Source organism: Puma concolor, chromosome B2 (genome assembly GCF_028749965.1).
Source record: "Puma concolor isolate L17-30 chromosome B2, mPumCon1.1.hap2, whole genome shotgun sequence".
Classification (NCBI taxonomy): domain Eukaryota; kingdom Metazoa; phylum Chordata; class Mammalia; order Carnivora; family Felidae; genus Puma; species Puma concolor.
The window spans coordinates 54,334,827-54,354,036 of NC_141671.1; the positions used below are offsets into that span (position 1 = coordinate 54,334,827).

The following is a 19,210-nucleotide window of genomic DNA, read 5'->3' on the forward strand; positions in this document are numbered from 1 at the left end:
TACACTTGTGCTGAGCACAGCATAACGTATACACTTGTTGAATCACTACGTCGCACACGTGAAACTAATGTAGCAGTGGGTCAACTATAGTTCAATTTAAAAAAAACCAAGAATGACAAAAAATTCTTGTGCGCTAACTCTGCTACTGAATGTTATGACTTGAGTCTCCCCCAACGTCCTCATCAAAGTGGCAGGATGACATGTCAGTTAAACTAAATGCTGATCAACAGTCACTCCAGGAAGCAGGTGCTGCACCCATTTGTGTGCATAGTATACCAAATGAATTTCTAAGTTCTTATTTCAGATGATTGAGCTTTTCAAGAATAGGGTAAATAATTCAATAAAGTATAACCATTGAAAACAATGACCATGTGATACGGATACTACACTCAACAATCAGGTAAAATTATGTATTTTAAAAAAATAAAACACTGCAATCAGGCCTGTACAACACTTTATTGAACTTTGAATAACAAGCATGTAACAAAATTTAGAGCATGATTAGGATAAAATATCTCAAATATGTTCCTTACAAAGGCAGTAAGTACAGTACACAAAGACTAATGTTTTAAAGTCTGCTAAAAATATCAAGACATACTAGAATCTGTGGAGTTGCCTTTCCTCTCAACTAGAGCATTTATTCCCATTAGCTTTGCTACAATGAAAGTTAACATATAGGACCATACACATGTAATAAATGAAATGGAAAATGAAGGCATCCAACAAACATTCCAATTGCTAAGCAAGTATGAAGAATAAAGTCTTTTATTTCTGAACCATCATTTCCTTTGACAACACCAGGTATAATGAAACTGTTTTCCAAAATGTTTTTAATGTTATATAATTTGGACCATTCCCATTGGAACCAATAGTCTTTCTTAGCATACTCATTAATCAAATTTGAGAATTTGCAAATGTACTTAAGAAACACGTTACTCTCATACAGAGGTGACATTCAAAACACTAAACAACCAGCAGCCCGTTGTCCCTACCCACCAAGCACAGATGCTGGAGTAAATGACTGGCATGGCAATACAGTCTGTCCTAGCTGAATATCAGCCCTGATGTTATTTCCAATGACCAGACACATGTTTTGGCTAATGTACAAGCATGTGCTATGAGATATGAAACATGAAATTCACACAGACATGAAACTGAACTCAAATACTCTGCTGCATGGAGGCTGAATGTGAAATATTTCACAGTGACTGAAAATGACTGGCTAACAGGCAATGGTGTTGGTTTTTTTTTATATATATAATTCAACTTTGATTAAAATAAATGGACTTATAAGACACCCTTGAGATTTAGTTAATGCTACTAATCCAAAGGCTCTGAATTACTGAGGAGCCTTTAAAATCAGTATATGTGACCTTTCATATATTTTTCCTTAAGAAAAAGTAATAATAAAAACACCGAGGTACTTTAGTTTCTTTTCAAGGGATTATGTTATTATCTTCCTGAGATGCAAAAGACCATAAAAGAAAAGCACCACGCCTAGGTTGCTGAATGAGGCATCAGACACTAATAGTTTGGTCCTTTTCTAAATGGATCTCTTCCAACAATTACACTAAAACATAGCGATGGATCGCAGATTCCAGGGGGGCCTGGTTGTCCTTGGATTCCAGGTTTTCCATGATCTCCATCTTTGCCTGGGAGACCTGGGTCTCCTGGAGGACCTTCTTTGCTTATTCCAGGAGGACCCTCTGGACCTAAGAAGGGACATGATCAATATATGAACAGAGGAGTTTTGGTTTTTGATGATGATATAGGTGATTCTGTAAGAAATGGAAATGGGAAAAAAAACAAATCCTAAAAGTTTTACATATTTGCACTAATGTGAAAAGAGAAGTACTCTCTTGCTAATTCTATATACCTTCCATTTAGAAGACTATGGAGAAATGATCAGTAATTTTTATAAAACCAGGCTAAGCTATATCAATATAGCAATCACCCTGCTGATTAAGACACTGAGCTAACATTCTAATATTTTAATTGGTGGGTTGTCCAAACTTATTTCTTCCTTCCAGCATATATTCTGCCAATTATTATAAATTAGCAAGTGAGAGATGAGTAAGCTAAAACTCTACAACTCTACTGAAGTCACTTTTGTGCCATTTTTGCAGTAAAATGATTTTTCATTACACACGTTTTTAGGTTTCCATATTTAAATACAGTGCTATTACCATGGCGTAATTGTGATCATTATACACACAAAGGTGTTACAGCACTAATTTGAGAACCACAGCCTAATTAGCTCAATTAGCATGCTCAAAGGAAGGAGAGTTAACAGGATATTATGTGAAAGGTGATGACTCAAAGTAACAAAAAACATTCAGGGTGTGAAATGGAGCAGCATAGGTTGAGGCACTCTCTACTACTAATTCCTGCTGCTACCACTAAGAGACATTTAGTCTGCATTTAACTACAACTGTAGATACTGTTCCAAGCATTTTACATGAAGACTTTTGAATCCTTTCATCCCCGCAAAAGCCTCACAATGTTCTAACATCTAAAATAACAGTAATAGCACCCATTTACTGAAAACATGATTGTTACACACTGTTCCAAAAGCACATGTATTAATTCATATCATTTTACAATAATGTCATGATGCAGGCAACATCTCATCACCATTTCACCAATGAGGAAATGGAGGCCTGATGAAGTTAAAATAACACAGCTAGCCAAGGCTGCCCTACGAGTCCACCACTGCAGGTGTTCTGCTTCCCTGAGAATCATAAAGAGCGAACACTGATATACACTAGATAAGCTTGGGTGACTAAAACCATTCCAGAACTATTCTAAGGACTAGTCTTCTAAGGCATCCAAATGATAAACAAGAGAAAATCCGGAATGATTGATCAATAAGCTGAAGGAAGAAAATTCTAGTAGTTAGAGCTCAATATGTTCAATGTGAATCATTCAAAAAAGGAAACAAATGTCTTGATTTCAAATTTTTTGACATAGATTTATGCAGATTTTCTTAAAGCCAAATGTGCAGCAACACTTAGGAGCATGTACCAGTTCTTACCTGGGGGACCAGGAGGACCTTGTTCTCCAGGGTACCCAAACCCTTGGTTCCCCTTTGCCCCGTTTCTTCCTGGTAGGCCTGCAGAGTGTCAAAGATGGGAATAAGCTTACTTTTCCTATAAAATCACATCCTGCTAGATTGCTTCTTTCAAAGCTGTTAATATACACATTGGAAGAAAAATAAATTTTAGGGCGCCTGAGTAGCTCAGTTGAGCGTCCGACTCCTGATTTCAGCACAGGTTAAGATCTCAAGGTTTATGGGTTCAAGCCCCACCTCTGGCTCTGCACTGATGCGTGGAGACTTCTTGGGATTCTCTCTCTCTCAAAATAAATACAAACTTAATTTTTTTTAACAAAAAAAGAAAAATCTTTTTAAAAAAAGCTTGCCACTTATTTATTATTACTAATGGGAAACAGAATTTTTGAAGCAAAAATTTCTAAAATTATCAGTGATCTAGAAGGATCTAATATTGAAATATTGAAAAGGAAAATGGTTTGGGATTATTAACCCTTGTGTTTTTCATAGTTGTTTATTACAACTATTGAACATCTCAATTGTTCACATAATACTAAATAAAAAGGAAAGAATTATCAACTGACATTTCACATAAACATTCAAAGACAATGATAAGTAAGTTGTGGGCTATTAAGAAGTTTGGTGGCAAAATATAATTTTTCCTATAATAGAAAAATTCTTAAGGTAACAGAAGTTACTGGAGTCAAAATAAAGGAAAGTGTGATTTTCTATTTAAAGACCTTCTTATCAAAGACTCAGGCAAAATCTCTAAGTGCACTATCAATAATTTCTAATTTGTAACTTCACAAGCTTCAAACTTTAATTTTTCTCTACTTTAGAATATTGCTTTAAGAAAACAGAATTGCTTTTTAACTAGTTGAAAAATTATTTTATTTTTTTATTTTTTAGAGATAGAGAACAAGCAGGGGAGAGGGGCAGAGGGAGGGGAAGGGAGAGAAAAAGAGACGGAGAGAAAAAGAGACAGAGAGAGAGAGAAAGAGAGAGAGAGAAAGAGGGGGGAGAGAATCTTAAGCAAGACCCATGCTCAGCATGGAGCCTGATGTGGGGTCAATCCCACAACCCTGGGACCATGACCTGAGACAAAAATCAAGAGTCAGACACTCAACTGACTGAGCCACCCAGGCACCCTGACAAATTATTTAAAGACTCAGGGATACAAAAAGCTTTTTGGCATCATAAAACCAAAGATGAACCCTTGCCTTAAATCAATTTAGAAAGTGAATACAAAATATGTACAGAAGTTCAGCACCTTTTAATCCTCTGGCACCTGGACGTCCAGGAGCACCCACTAATCCAGGAACACCATCTCTTCCTGGCAAACCAGGAAATCCTCGAGGACCTTCTGGGCCTATGGGACCTGGTGGCCCAGGAATACCAGGAGAACCATGTTGAGACTGGCAATGATCACAACTTTGAATTCTTCCACTCTGAAGTAAGACTGGTAGCTGAGCTTAAAAACAAAGAAGCCCCACCCCTTAAGTTTAAATAGGCATTGGTAAAATCACTAACCATTTTTTTCACAATTTATAGATGCCCATCTCTTGACCAATAACTTCACTTCTAGGAATTTAACTGTGGACATACTCTGTTCTATGCAATCATTTTATTATTACAATCACTTAAAATGGGGGAGTGAAAGCACCCCCCCAAAAAATAGTGTAAATTATAGACATCCATATTTATGAATTACATTATCAGAATTATGTCAGAAAATTTAATTCATGGTGAAATAATGATAAATTGTTTTATTAAAAAGATTATAAAAGAGTACATATTATTTTCATTTTTAAAAAATTACTCATCTAGGGAAAAAAACAGGAGTTTATAAATTTCCTTTATTTTCTTCTAATCTTACTTATATATTTTATAATTTCTACCAATAATTAGTATTATTTTACCAATTTTAAAAAAGTTATTAAAATCTCTGTTTGAGACTTACCTCTTAATACATCGGTGCAAACCTGTCGAATAAACTGTTCTGAAAATTCTCTTCCCTGCATCAAATTATTAGTGGGTTATAACATGTACATACCAAGTAAAAAGCAATGAAAACATGAGAAATTGGAAAGAAGCAGAATACATACAGGCTTTCCATCCAATCCTGGAGGTCCTTGAGGACCTGTTTCACCTGGCTGCCCCTGGGGACCCATAGGCCCCATCAGGCCGTCCACCCCAGACTCTCCTTTTGGTCCAGTGGCACCTCTGATGCCAGGCTCTCCCTTTTCACCTCTCTAAAATCAGAAGAAATCTTCAAAAGTTCTGTTTCAATATTTCAGAAGGTATAACTGCATCATAAAAGTCCTTAAGGATATGAATATGAACATATACATACATATATATAAAGTACATTATGTAGAGAACAGCTGTGAAATGCTGTTATTGATCAGAGGGGAATTTTCATATCATATTAAACTGCCATTTACCCATCCATCCACCCATCCACCCAACCCCACAAATCTCCTCAATTTATTCAACATATTGTGTAGGTGATACATGTAGCACTAGAGAAACAACAAACGTGCCACAGTCTTGTTCTCAAAGAGATTACATTCTAGAGAGACAAATACAGAAACACAATATTCTTTGCACAAAAACACTTAGCTCCTAATACAGATGAAGAACCAATAATATTCACAAATATGCAACATTTCACACCTAATTCAACAAATCTACATATTCTGAAAATCACTATTAAGGAACTACTGAAGAATGTGAAAGGCATTTTCTGCCAAAGCTAGATTTATTCAGCACTGAAAACTGAAGCAGTATGGACTGAAGAGAGAGTATAATACATGAAGAAACATACCTCGCCTTTTGCACCATGATGACCTTGAATTCCCTTTGAAAATTAATAGGAGAAAAAAAAACATAATAAATCTGCAAGGTACAGTACTATTAGCATGGTGTGCACCTGTTACCACACATTTAATCAAACTTTACTTTTCAATCTGAAAAGTACTGATACAATTAGTGAAAGAATTACACATGATGCTCTCTCTGCCTTTTTAAAGGAGGCTAATGACTAGGTGATATGCTAACTGGATAATATAAAATTGTTAATTTATGTCACTGTTTCATTCTTAGATATGAATATTTTTATATGCTGCAGGTCAAATATGTAGGTTAGAATGGGATTCTATGTGAATTCCATTTCAGTTCTATTCTGGATTTTAAATATGTTGCTATTTTAATGTAAATTAAACTCAATCAGGTAATATAAGGTATGTTTATTCTTTTATTTGGTGATTAAGATAAGTATTCCATTTTCCCAAGTTTATGTTCTTAAAATTAAATTTCAATTGAGTACTATTTATAAAAGATGGAATAAAGCAAAGATGCCATTAAAGACGATTAACAGGGAAGAAAATACCCATTTGTCCTATGCCTAAACCACTCACTGCTGGCAATTCAGAGATTATAAAAGCAGTGTGATGTATAATATGGTATTCTTCCCAAGTGATATTATACACACTGGGGAGCTCACGCATGAAACTCATTCACCGTTAGAATCACTGAATACATCTGGATGGTCCTATTAAATGATTTCCCACTCATCTCTCACATATTCATTACAGTGGCAAATTATAGATGATAAGAGCTTTCAGGAAAGGCATGAAAATTTCCCATTTTTCAAATTCATTGTACACTTGGGCTCCAAAATCACCTGATATCAGTTCTGGGAAAGGGTAGAGCTTGCACACACACAGGTAGGATTTCATTATTCAAGTTTCAAATTAAAAGTCAGAGTTCTGCAATTCAATATAAAATTTAGCATATGACATTTCACACAATGAAACTTGAATTTGCATATTTATTTTGCTTTATTTCTAGGTCCCATCAACATGGATACCCAGATTGGAGAAAAGGGAAGACAAATGGGGTAAAATCAGAGTATGGCACAGAAAGAGGCATACTCTCAAATTAAAACAAGAGCATAAAAACCCTAAGTTTCCATGTAAAAATATATTAGTGAGTAAAACACTTCAAGATTGTTCTTTAAATATTGAAGTTTCTGCAGAAATGCTGAGGTGTTCCCTCCCAGACATAACCCTACAACTGGAGCTTGTGTAAGAGGAAACACAGAATAGGAAGTTCTCAGGACTAGAACTGAGTTAGAGCTGCGACTGAAAACACCGGTTATCTGAGAATCCACTGGGATGGTTTCATGAGAGGAACCCAACATGAAGGCCAAGAAATCGCACACTTGCAGCCCTTTGTAGGATGACAGGTAACTAATAATGTTTACTTAAACAACTTGGGACAGCTATTCAGCTGCTGAGAAGCAACAGTTGCTTTGACCCCCAGGTACTCCATTAGGGCTCAGTTACCGGTGGTGAGAACACCAGCATCCAACAAATCTTGGGCAGAAGTTTTCTAGGAAGCCCAAACCCTGCCCTAGGGTGGCCGACCACTATTTCCCTTGAGAAGTGAGGGGAAAAAAACCAAACATGTTTAGGGAAGTGTGAAGAGAGTGTTATCTGTAAGCCAGTGAGCTAGCTAAGTTGTGAGCTCAGATTCCACAGGAAATAGCCTTCTTCTCAAAAAGTTCCTGTAAGAATTTTTGGTGAAGGGCCTGGGTTGTGGAGGTTGAATGGACGAGGAAGTTAAGGTTGTCCTATGAGAAGAGCGGTTTATAGATACTGTGTGATTGACTTAGAGAAACCTAGGGGGTCAGTCTGTGCTGCCAGGGAGGAGAATGGGGTCAATGCTGGTCATGTCATCAAGTGGATCTAAGTGGAGGAGCAATAAAATTAAAAGACACATTTTACTGAGCATAGACGTAGACAGACAAACTTCGTCTTTCTCCTCTTTTGCTCTTGCTGTTGGCTTCTAAATTCTCAACTCTTTTGAATATCTAGCACTCACCTTCCATCCTATCTTACAGACAACCCTGTGACCACATGCTTTTACACCTCTCTCCAATGGTCTCCGATATCTCCAGGCGAGGGACATAGAGACCCCTGTCCTTGAAGACATCACTCACAGTTTTATCCGCCTATCTCCAGAACCAGTGTAATTACTGAATCTGTCTTGAATGTCACATTCGAAAGAGGTCTATCCCATGAGGGGATCATATGTACACTCTGTCCTTTCAGTGTGGACCAAGTTGGATCTGAGCTTAACTACTGGCAGTGCAGCAGCAAACAAGCTACTATTACATACAAATCACTTTTATGCCACTTTTGGTCCAATTTGGCTGTGACTGTACTTACATGCCACATGGCAATCTCACTGAAGATAACATTTGAAAAAGTCTCTAGTGTAGGGAATTGTATCTCTGAACACACAAGAGGGAAACAAGAATATTCTTCCACTACTTATAGGCTTCAACTACCCCCATTTCAAGAAAAAAATAAAGAGTGAATAGTATATATGGAGATACTGTCATTGTATGGCTGCCTTTGGCCAATAACTATTGCAGCAAGTAAGTGGAATTATCTACCTTTAGCCATTTACTTGAAGAGAAAAAAGCATGGAGAAGCAAGTTTCATAGTCACCAATCAGTATAGGAAAATGAAAACATAAAACATATGATTAAAGCAAACCATTATCACCACCACCATCTGGCATTTTCTTCCTCAGATGCTTAGAATGAGCACTACCATCTATCTACCCTTCTCCCCACTCGTTTCCATTTGCAAATAATCCTCTCCCAACACCATCCAGTTATGTGGTTCATTATTCCATTGTCCATCAAAGAAAACAAAAATACCTGTGACCCTGGAATCCCTTGTCTTCCATTTTCTCCCTTTTGACCCTTTAAAATTTAATAAACATCATTGATTAGCTTGCACACATATAATGCAATCTCATATACGACACAAACTATGTATAACACTGGTGTCAAGAAGAAAGGTCACAAAAAGCAGTGATGCAAATATGCAAAATGATGTAAGAGATAAAGAAGTTAGTCTCTTGGAGGAAGAAAAAAAGAGAGTCAACCCTAATATTAACAACGTGAAAAATAATTTAAAAACCCAATGGTTATGGATATGTTATTAATTTCAATGACATAATTATGTTTAGTGTTGATTATGTACATGCAAGGACAAGAAGACATCTTTAAAGGAGTTTTTAAAGATGAAAAATATATTACAAACGTGGAATACTACTCATACATCAAAAAATAAAAGGAATCTTGCCTTTTGTAACAACATGGATGGGACTTAAGGGCATTAAGCTAAGTGAAATGAGTCGGACAGAGAAAGACAAATACTGTATGATTTCACTTACATGCGGAGTGTAACAAAACAAAACAACCAAACAAGACAAAACAAAAAACTCAAGCTCACAGATACGCAGAACAGAATAATGTTTGCCAGGAGGGAGGGGAGGGTGAGATAGGTGAAAGAGGTCAAAAGATACAAACTTCCTGCTATAAAACAAAAGTCATGGGGATGCGTGTACAGCATGGTTACTGTAGTTGATAATGCCATAATGTGTATGTGAAAGTTGCTAAGAGTAATTCTTAAAAATTCTCATCAAAAGAAGAAAAAATGTTGTCACTATGTATGGTGATAGATGGTAACTAGACACGTGATGATGATCATTTCACAGTGTATACAAATTTGAATCATTATGTTGTACACCTGCAATACAGCTGACCCTTGAACGATGGTAGGGTGACGGGCACCACCTCCCTCAAAGTCAAAAATCTGTGGATAACTTTTGACTCCCCCCAAATTTAACTACTAATAGCCCACTGTCGACCAGAAGCCTTACCAATCATATAAATTAACATATATTTTGTATATGTATTATAGTCCATATTCTTACAAGTTAGAGAAAAGGGAATGTTAAAATCATAAGGAAGAGAAATACATTTACAATACTGTATTTATCGAAAAAAATCTGCATGTAAGTGGAACTGAGGAGCTCAAACCTGCATTGTTCAAGGGTCAACTATATACTGTTATATGTCAATTATACTTCAATTTAAAAAATACTGCAAAAATATTTGGAATGAAGATCTTTAAATCAGGACAAATAAGAAGAGAGGAAAATTAACAAAGGTATAAACACATTTGTCCATTTAAAACATACTTGTGGATATCCATCATATATAATGCATGGTACTAACCCCTAAAGTACTACCTCACCCCCATGTGGGATGAGATAATTAGCAGTTTCTGGGAAAACATATACCCAGATAATAAAACAGTGACTTATCTAGTTACCTAAATTTTCAATCACTCTAGCACTGTTGATTTATTCATTTATTTACTTAAGTGAATTCCCAATATTTATTGAATGATACCTATTTGCTGGTTCGTAGGGGCACTGAAACAAAAACTGGTATCATCAAGTTGCTTACTGTGTGGTGGTAAAGTTAAGTCATTAAATCAAGAATGATGAAAATGCATAATTAAGCCTCTGAGCTGGATACTATGGGGACAGAGGAGGGGGCATCTGAGAGAGGTGCATCCTACAGGGTGGGGAAAACTACTCAACCTTAAGTGTAGGCTTTAGGGATAAGTAAAAGAGAGCCAAAATAGTCAAGTCAGGAAGCACTTCATGGAACAGACTTTATCTTGAAATGTGTGGGGCACCACAGAAGGATTCCTAAGCGGATGTGTAGCTTAGTTATTGCACGCTGGTAGGAGCATGAGAGGAAGCGCGGAGGACACTGGTAATCTGAGACCCATGACAAGAAATGATTAGGACAGTGCGGACAGGGAGAAGGGGCCAAGTTCAAGAGAGATTTAGATGTGAAACTACCTGTGAAGAGAGAAGAGACCGAGTTTTATGATGGCTTTCAAGCCTTTTTCCCTGAGATCATTTCATGGGTCTACCGTTACCATGACCAAGAATAGAGTAGGAGCTGGTTTATGGGGAAAGGTGATAAGCTCTGTTTTGGACCTTTTGATGTGTGCACATGACACATTCAAACTCAGTACCAAGAGGGAAACCGGAATATGTGGGTCTAGAGTTCACAGACACTTGCTTAAAATCTACCTCACTCCTAATTTCAAAATTACAGAAATTATAATAATACTTGAGTATCTTTAGTAAAAGGTACTGAATCAACAGCTAAAAAACAATTGTTGACACTGAGACCTCCAGCAGATGTTCACTCTAATATTACTTCAATTTGTAATCTCCTTTTATGCCTCCAGAAATCCTAGAACACTTTGCCCTTGTGGTAACACACCCAAATGAAATATCCTTTCTAAATCACCCTAGATTTCCTCAACCTGATTTAATTTTTTAGTATAATTCTGCTTCCAATGATTAGTTTGAACATGTTTTATATTTGGTGTTAAATATAAAATCTTATCACATTTATTTGTGCCATAAGCCATTCAAATCATTTCTGGAAACATACATAATATAGATATGTAATATTTCAAATAAACATACTAGAAGTATGTAATACAATCTACATATGTTTGGTTGAATCACTTGATTTCCAAGTTTCTACAACAGTGAAATAGAGAATAATCTTAAAAGGAGATCTGATGTTGTCCGAAAAGTTTAGAAGAAAAGAAGAAAGCTGAGACTTAACAATTAGATACTGATGGTGAAGCAGGAAGGAGCCAGAAAAACCACGCTACAACTAAAAAGAACAAAGCCCTGATTTTATTGCCAAGCAAAAATTTTAAAAAAGCCAGCAACATACCTGAATGCCTTTTTCACCTTGATTTCCTTTGTCGCCCTGCAAAAAGGCAGTTTAATGTCTGTCATAATCTAGGATATTCTGTATCCTTTCAAGTAAACATATTTTTCTGCAGGAAAAAAATATATATGGTCTCCTACAAATTCCACAAGTGCCTTATATGCAGAAGCAGACTCCAAAAGGAGAAAAATCATATTATGTCAAAATGTTCTAAGTGAATACATTCTTGTGCTCTTACATTTCAAAGGAAAAATTATTATAATTTCTAGTTTACCAGAAATAAGAAAACTTGTCTATATAGATCACAATCTGAGGTTTAGCAAAAGAACATGAGAAAACTCATTTCGGCAATTGTTTTACAAAATCAATCTGAAAAATCTTCCATTGAGCTAGTAGTAGCCACAAATTTATAGGAAACAATGAAGCAGAATATAATATTGAAATGGTATTTTTGAAAACATACACTTCAAAAATGAATTTTGGGGGTAAAATCCATATTCCATAATATAAATATTCCTGGCACTTTTCAGCTAGAGTAAACCTTCCAGACCAACTAAGTTCAATGTCCTTGTTCTTAGATCATGAATCTGCAAATTAGGAAAGATAAGCACTTGCCCTCAGATGAACTTGGACACTGTTTCCAAATTTCTTTCCTCCCTCACCATGCTCTCTAAACATTAAGAGTTTTGTGTTACAGCCAACAAAATACAGGTGTTCTTTTAAAGGGCAAGTTTTGAACAAGAAATTTCTCAAAACCTCAACATATAGTCCCAGTAGGTTTATGTAATATTCACCAAGGTTCTGACACTTAATTGCTGCCCTGAGGGTCATCCCTGTCTCAGCAAGTGTTGCCTACTGCTCACTGGAACAAAATGGTCAATGATCATACTGGTTATAATAACCTAGGGGCCAAGTGCATGATACATGAGAAACAGAAAAATGAAATGGTAGCAAAACCAAAACAGCAAGAGATATAAAGGTGAAGATGTAAGAGTTTGTATCTTTTCCAGAATCAAAGTCAACATATTTACTTTTAGACTGAAATGTATATATTTGCAGTGGCATGAACTTCTTTGGCAAACGGGCTGTCAGTTGTTGCTTAAAACCACCAAACAAATACTATTTATGTAGATACAGCTTCACGGTTCCTTTTTGAGGAGAGAGAGAGAATATGAATCTAAAATGTTGCTCTCTTACCTCACCAAAACATTTTATATCAGAATACATGATTTGTATTTTAAACTCCTTAATTTCAAATGAAATTCTATGCAATATAATCTTTCATAAATAGGAACTGCATGGTGAAGTGTTCTGGGTGTAGTTTTTACTATTTTAGACCTTTGTCCCAGTTTTGATAAGAGTAATATTCACATTTTAGTAAGAGTGCCAGACATTGAATACTTTTCCTAAAATAGTCTTGACTCACTTGGACCAACTGCAAAACAATCTGAATTTACAGGCTTTACTTAATAGAATGTTTATATTTTCTGAGCTGCATGCCTCATCCAAGGCCTTCATCTAGGAGACAATACCCATGCAGGAATGTGAAAGATGAGACACAGCTATGGGCATGCGGTTGATCATATTACACATATACCAAATATAAAGGTCATTAAAAGTACAGTCAGTCCAAATTGTGCTACTTTCACAAAAGGAAGACTTACGTGCTAATAGCTGATGAAAAGTTAATTTTATCCTGGGGCACCTAGGTGGCTCAGTCGGTTAAGCGACCCACTCTTTGTTTCCTCTAGGGCCATGATCTTGAAATTTCATGGGTTCAAGCCCCTTATCAGGCTCTATGCTGGCAACACGAAGCCTGCTTGGGATTCTCTCCCTCTCTCTCTCTCCCCCTACCCGACTTGTGCTCTCTCTATATAAATAAATAAATAAACTTAAAAAAAAAGAAAAAAGTTAATTATATCACCTAAACAATGCATACCTTTTTTCCTTGAACTCCCGGCAAACCCAGGTATCCCGGTTCTCCTGGGGGACCTACTGCTCCTTGTTCTCCCTAAGTAACATAGAAATTACATAAAGATTGCAGACCTATTGCTTATGAAAGACACCACTGTTTTTATCTCTACACAAATCCCAAATGTATAACTGATGGTTACAAAGTTTGTTGACCTTTAGTTATTATTGCAGAAATAGTAAAGAATGAAAAGTTTATGGGAGTCCCAACAAAACTTCTTGTACCTTTTCCTATCTTTGTAAGTTAAAATAATTCTGATAGCATAGATTTTAAAATTTTATACATATTTTTCATCTTTATTTTATAGCTTCAACAATAAATAGTAAAGCAGTGATAATAAACACAGGTATCTCGTTTTGTTTGCTAACACTTTCTCTTCCTCCTTGAGACTGCTTATTCTCATACTGCTACTTTAAAGAACCTATTTTATTGTTAAAAAACTGGTGAGGAAACAGTACTAAAATTGCTGAAAATCTCATTATTCACTGTTTTTATTTTGTTACATATTTTCTCACACACAATATACAATTTAGTTACTAAGGTTTTCTCACTACATAAGGCCTAATTTATGTCTTTCACCAAGACATACGAATATTGTGATGTTCTTTATATGCCATTATGTTTTTAAAACATAATTTTAAATTACAGAATAGTACTTAACTGTAGTGATTTATCATCTTTAATAAAACACCTATTGTTACAATTAGTTTTCACAATGTTTATTTTTATAAACAATATGGGGGTGAATGTCTTTGTAGTTAAATCATAGGCACACTTATGTTGGTTCTTCATACACAGGGAAAAGTATTTTCTTAGAAGTAAATTCTTGAGTTGTTTTCAGTACAGGGAATATTCCACGACTTATCCCAATTTTTCTACTCTGCATCATCCCACAGGGATTATTTCCTTCATGGAATAAAGATTCCTTAAAAGTCTTAAGAACATTTTCTGAAAGTATATAGTGACGAATTATCAATGACATTTAGGTAATGTGTGTAAGACAGGGGACGCAAACCTGAATTTGCCTCATGGTTTTTGGTTTGAGTTTTACCATTAGTCCCAAACTCTACCACATTAACTAAAGCCTACTCTCTTTTGTGGAAACAGTTTTGCCCTCTTTACTTACTAGGCCCACTCCTGAGCTATTGATTACTACTCTAGATTGCTAAAGGCTTGAAAAGAATTAAAAATCCTATTGAAATAAACATCAATTATTTGGTTTGGAGGAAACTGGTGTAAGCAGCTCTGAGTCCCCACACTGAAGTCCCATCAAGCAGTAAACAAAGGAATAGCATCACTTGTGAGAGTCATACACACTTCCTTTCAGTTACAGAAGACAGGGATATTCTCTGAACCAAAGAGTAGGTTCATATAAGCATAGGGCTTTTAGCATTTCTAGGAAAATCAAGCCAAAATATATTTTGTCTTTTTTACCTAAACTGTGAGAAAGTGTCCCCAAAACAAATGAAACCCCCCATTGGCCATTTTCTTTCCTGAATGAGAACTCTGTGATAGAGGTAATCCTTAATTTCATGTAACTTTTCTTGAGGGATACACGTGGTAATCTCATCAAAAAATAAAGGGGACTTATAATAGTTTGAACGTATTTCCAAAAGTATCAAATGATAATTACCTTTAGCCCAGAAGCCCCAGGCATCCCTTGAAGTCCAGGTTCACCTTTATTTCCCTGTCAATGCATCAAACCATTTGAGTTAAAAAAAAAAGTCATAATATATCTGATATAGACACTTAAGGGAACATCTTTTAAATAATTTTTATATTTCCAACTTTCCACCTGTTTGAAACACAGACTCTGTAGGTTAAGCCTACTTATTAAGAAAAAACTCTTGTAAACAAGGAATGGGTCTGCACATTTATAAAGCTTTCCAAAACTGTGTTTTAAATCTAGAAGCTCCAAGTAAGGGAAGAAATTCAAATCCTCAGGCACCAGTGCTAATTAGCTGGGTCTCCATACCGCACAGGCCAGAGCCATGGATTTTGACAACATCCTATACATTGAGAATCTTCATATTTCCCTGTGTCACTTTCTCAGGATGACTCACCTTTGGTGTGCAATTGAAGGAAAGAAAATTAGATTCAAACGTACAGTGGCTTTAAAATATATATATATATATATATATATATATATATGTATGTATGTATTACATATATATGTATAAATGTATAAAGTGTGTGTGTGTGTGTATACACACACACGCGCGCATGCATATATGAAAAGAAAACTTTGTGTTCTTTGTCAGGATTTAAGTAAAGTTCTTTCCAACAAAAGTTTGAAGGACAAGACCAATTTGACAAAGAATACAAAATTATAAAAAGGGTGGGATATACAGAGAGAATATGTCTGCTGGCTAATAGGAGAGACTGTCAAAGGTACTGTTGGTTTTCATACACATTCTGATACCTAAAATCCCAACCTGGTTCTGGCAAAAGCCAGAGCCAAACTGGGTACACTAATAATTAAGGTAACCAACTGCATTTTCAGCTTTTGAAAAGTTTTCTAGGTTGCTCATGTTGAGAAACATATGAACACAATATTTGGACTTCATTAAGCATTAGGCACATAACGTTATTAAGCCGTGGAGCATTGGTTCCTTAAAATATCTAATTTTACAAGTGATTCAGCAGAAATCCACAGGTGACAACTTGTTTCAAGTCACATGACTTGATTATGTTACCTATCCTAATGTCATTTAGATAATAATTTTAAAAACTGGAATATAGTATGGTTCAGCAGCTATTTTTTAAAAAGGTATTCTAAACCAAATCAGAAGTTTTCTAAAGATCTACCACAAAGTTTCAGCCTCATCTTTGCCCTGTTTAATACAGCTTTGTTTTTTTGGTCCCACTCTAGAATTCATAGCAACTGATAAGGCATAGTTCACAAACATATTAGTTGACAAAATAGGCAGGGATAAAGTAACACATAGGTAAGTAACCTACAGTTGATGGGCTGACTCCAGCCTAATGCAGGCTTTTGTAAATAAAGTTTTGCCAGAAACAGGCACATCCCTGTTTGTCCACTGCTGCTTTTGTATTACAACAGCAGAGTTGAGTAGTTGCAACAGCAACTATATGGCCCTCAAAGATTCAAATATTTACTATCTGGCCATTTGCAGAACACCTGAGCTAACATACTACATGAGGAGAATTTGAAGTGTTTCACTGAAAAGATTATATTTAAAAGGTAGGATTTTAACACTTCGAATCTATTTTTAACAAAACAATTGTACAAGTACAAGATGAGAGGAAACGAACTTCTTAGTAATTCATGTCAAAATAAACAAAGTGATTCTGGAAACAGCCACTTGCCTTCCCAGCCATATCAGCAGAATATACTCAAATGGCAGATAACACCAAAGTATTGTTAAAAAACCTTTTATGGAAGTTCCAGTAGATTTAATTGACCTCCTGCTCAGTGTGAGCTAACAATGTGAAGTGGCTGATGAAATCTTAGGTTGAATTCTTAAGAATTAGAGCATCCAGAACACCCTGGGGGATCCATCGTATCCCAGTTACTTAAGAAATATACAACTACTCAGCATCTTCTTAGAAAATGACTTTGAAAAATTATGGAGAATCTCCACTTGGCAGGCCCAGTCACTCAAGGGTTTTATACCAACTCTGTGCACACTTACTACTACCAGGACTCCACACTCCAAAGATTCACGAGGGTCTACCATTGGTGAAAGGGCAGATACTTTCCCCATGATGTTTTATCCTATTTCTTTCTCTAAGTAATTTAGAAATTAAAAGTAGAATAGATTAGGCTGTCTACTCATCTACTCATTCTGCATGCCAGGGTCTATTTCCGTGCAACATTGTCTAGTTAGAGGGTCAATGCTTCTAAAAAAGCAATTCCATCATTTCCTTTGGAAGGTTGTCCTACATTCTCTAATCATTAAATAGTTGAGAATAGTTTGAGTCTAGCCAGAATGTACTTGATTTGACCCTTCTAGTAAACCAAGAAAAAAAAATAGTTCTCTTAGCACAGGATTCTATACACCTAGAAAATGGTCAAACCATGGTATTTGGAGTTGCAATTCTATCTTGAAAATAACCTAACCTGACATCCTGAATATGTATGTCAGGTTTGCCTGACATTTTTTAAAGATCAAAGTAAAGATAATACACTATTTTACCCACAGTCCTGAAGGAGAGAATGCCTAATAAAACCCACTAAAAGGCATTTTACAATAAAAACCCCATATACATTCCACTAAATAAAAATATCAAGAAGAGGACTCAGAAATTGGCAAAAGTCATCCTCAATCAAAACCACTAATCCTCTATATTGGTGGGGTTTGACATGAAACTCCACAGAACTCCACATAATCCTCAGTGCCCGTGAGATGACAATAAAGGAGAAGAGGGTCAAGTAGTGAGAGATTCTGGACTTTTTCCAGCTTAAACAAGACCTGCATTACATTAGCCTACTTTATACAATTCATTTTGTCTAAGGTTTCATTCTTACAAATGACTGTTCATAGAATTAAAACCACACTTAAAATCAGTACAATTGAAAGTTTTGCTGAGGCACACAAATGGTAATTTTGCACAAAGTGTTCTGTCTTATTAATTTCATTTTATTTACCTTAGATCCTGGTGTTCCAGGCTGACCTGGTGAGCCATCACGTCCCATCATACCCTATATTTTTAAGTGGAAGTTTCAAGAGTTTTATTTCCTTCAATAAAGTATAATAAAAAAATCTAACTATGCAAGATAGCCTGAAGGCCAGCAAAGACCTCTTAACGTGGTTAATCAAATAACCTACAAATAGCAAAAATTGCTGGAGAGCTAGTAAAAGACAAATGTAAAGGAAAGTTCATTTTTTTCTACATTCTTACTTTCTTCCTTATGTCATGATGACTAAGAATTAGGTTTCTTGGGGTGCCTGGGTGGCTCATTTGGTTAAGTATTCAACTTCGGCTCAGGTCATCATCTCAGGGTACCTGGGTTGGAGCCCCGCACTGAGCTCTGTGCTGACAGCTCAGAACCTGGAGCCTGCTTCAGATTCTGTGTCCCTCTCTCTCTCTGCTCCTCCCCCACTCATGTTGTTTCTCTCTCAAAAATAAATAAATTTAAAAGTAATTAAGAATTAGGTTTCTTTATAGATGTTATCCTGGTCAACTTTACTTCCAATTTCTATTTTCTTAAATGATATTCTGAAAGAGTGACAATCTAATAAATTCTCTGAATATAACAATCTCTCTTCAAGTTACAAAATAGTCATATTTTTAACTAGCCATATGACTCAAAACAAAACAACAATAACTAGCAACAAGGAACTGATTTAATTTGGAGTCTACTTTATTTTTTAAGTGTTTATTTAGAGAGAGAGAAAACACAAGTAATGAAGGGGAGAGGGGGGGGGAGGGAGGGAGGGAGGGAGGGAGAGAGAGAGAGAGAGAGAATGAATCCCAAGCAGGCTCCATGCTTAGTGTGGAGCCTGACACAGAGCTCAATCTCACAACTATGAGACCATGACCTGAGCCAAAATCAAGAGTTGGGATGCTTAACCAGCTGAGCCAC

The 19,210-nt window shown here is 36.0% G+C and overlaps 1 protein-coding gene across 4 annotated transcripts in view; it reads right to left on the reverse strand.

Annotated features, from left to right (window-relative positions):
• Positions 1-437: 437 nt before the first annotated feature.
• The window catches only part of COL21A1 (collagen type XXI alpha 1 chain), a 210,861-nt gene continuing 192,088 nt past the window's right edge, over positions 438-19,210 (reverse strand). For all 4 annotated transcript variants that reach the window (XM_086707105.1, XM_086707102.1, XM_086707101.1 and 1 more), the window contains 11 exons: positions 18,272-18,325; positions 15,293-15,346; positions 13,627-13,698; positions 11,691-11,726; positions 8,784-8,828; positions 5,877-5,909; positions 5,155-5,301; positions 5,010-5,064; positions 4,320-4,520; positions 3,035-3,112; positions 438-1,712 (listed from right to left, as the gene is read on the reverse strand). In XM_086707105.1, coding sequence (XP_086563231.1) covers positions 1,525-1,712; positions 3,035-3,112; positions 4,320-4,520; positions 5,010-5,064; positions 5,155-5,301; positions 5,877-5,909; positions 8,784-8,828; positions 11,691-11,726; positions 13,627-13,698; positions 15,293-15,346; positions 18,272-18,325 — 963 coding nt within the window. In that variant the 3' untranslated portion in view covers positions 438-1,524. The remainder of the gene's footprint in view (positions 1,713-3,034; positions 3,113-4,319; positions 4,521-5,009; positions 5,065-5,154; positions 5,302-5,876; positions 5,910-8,783; positions 8,829-11,690; positions 11,727-13,626; positions 13,699-15,292; positions 15,347-18,271; positions 18,326-19,210) is intronic.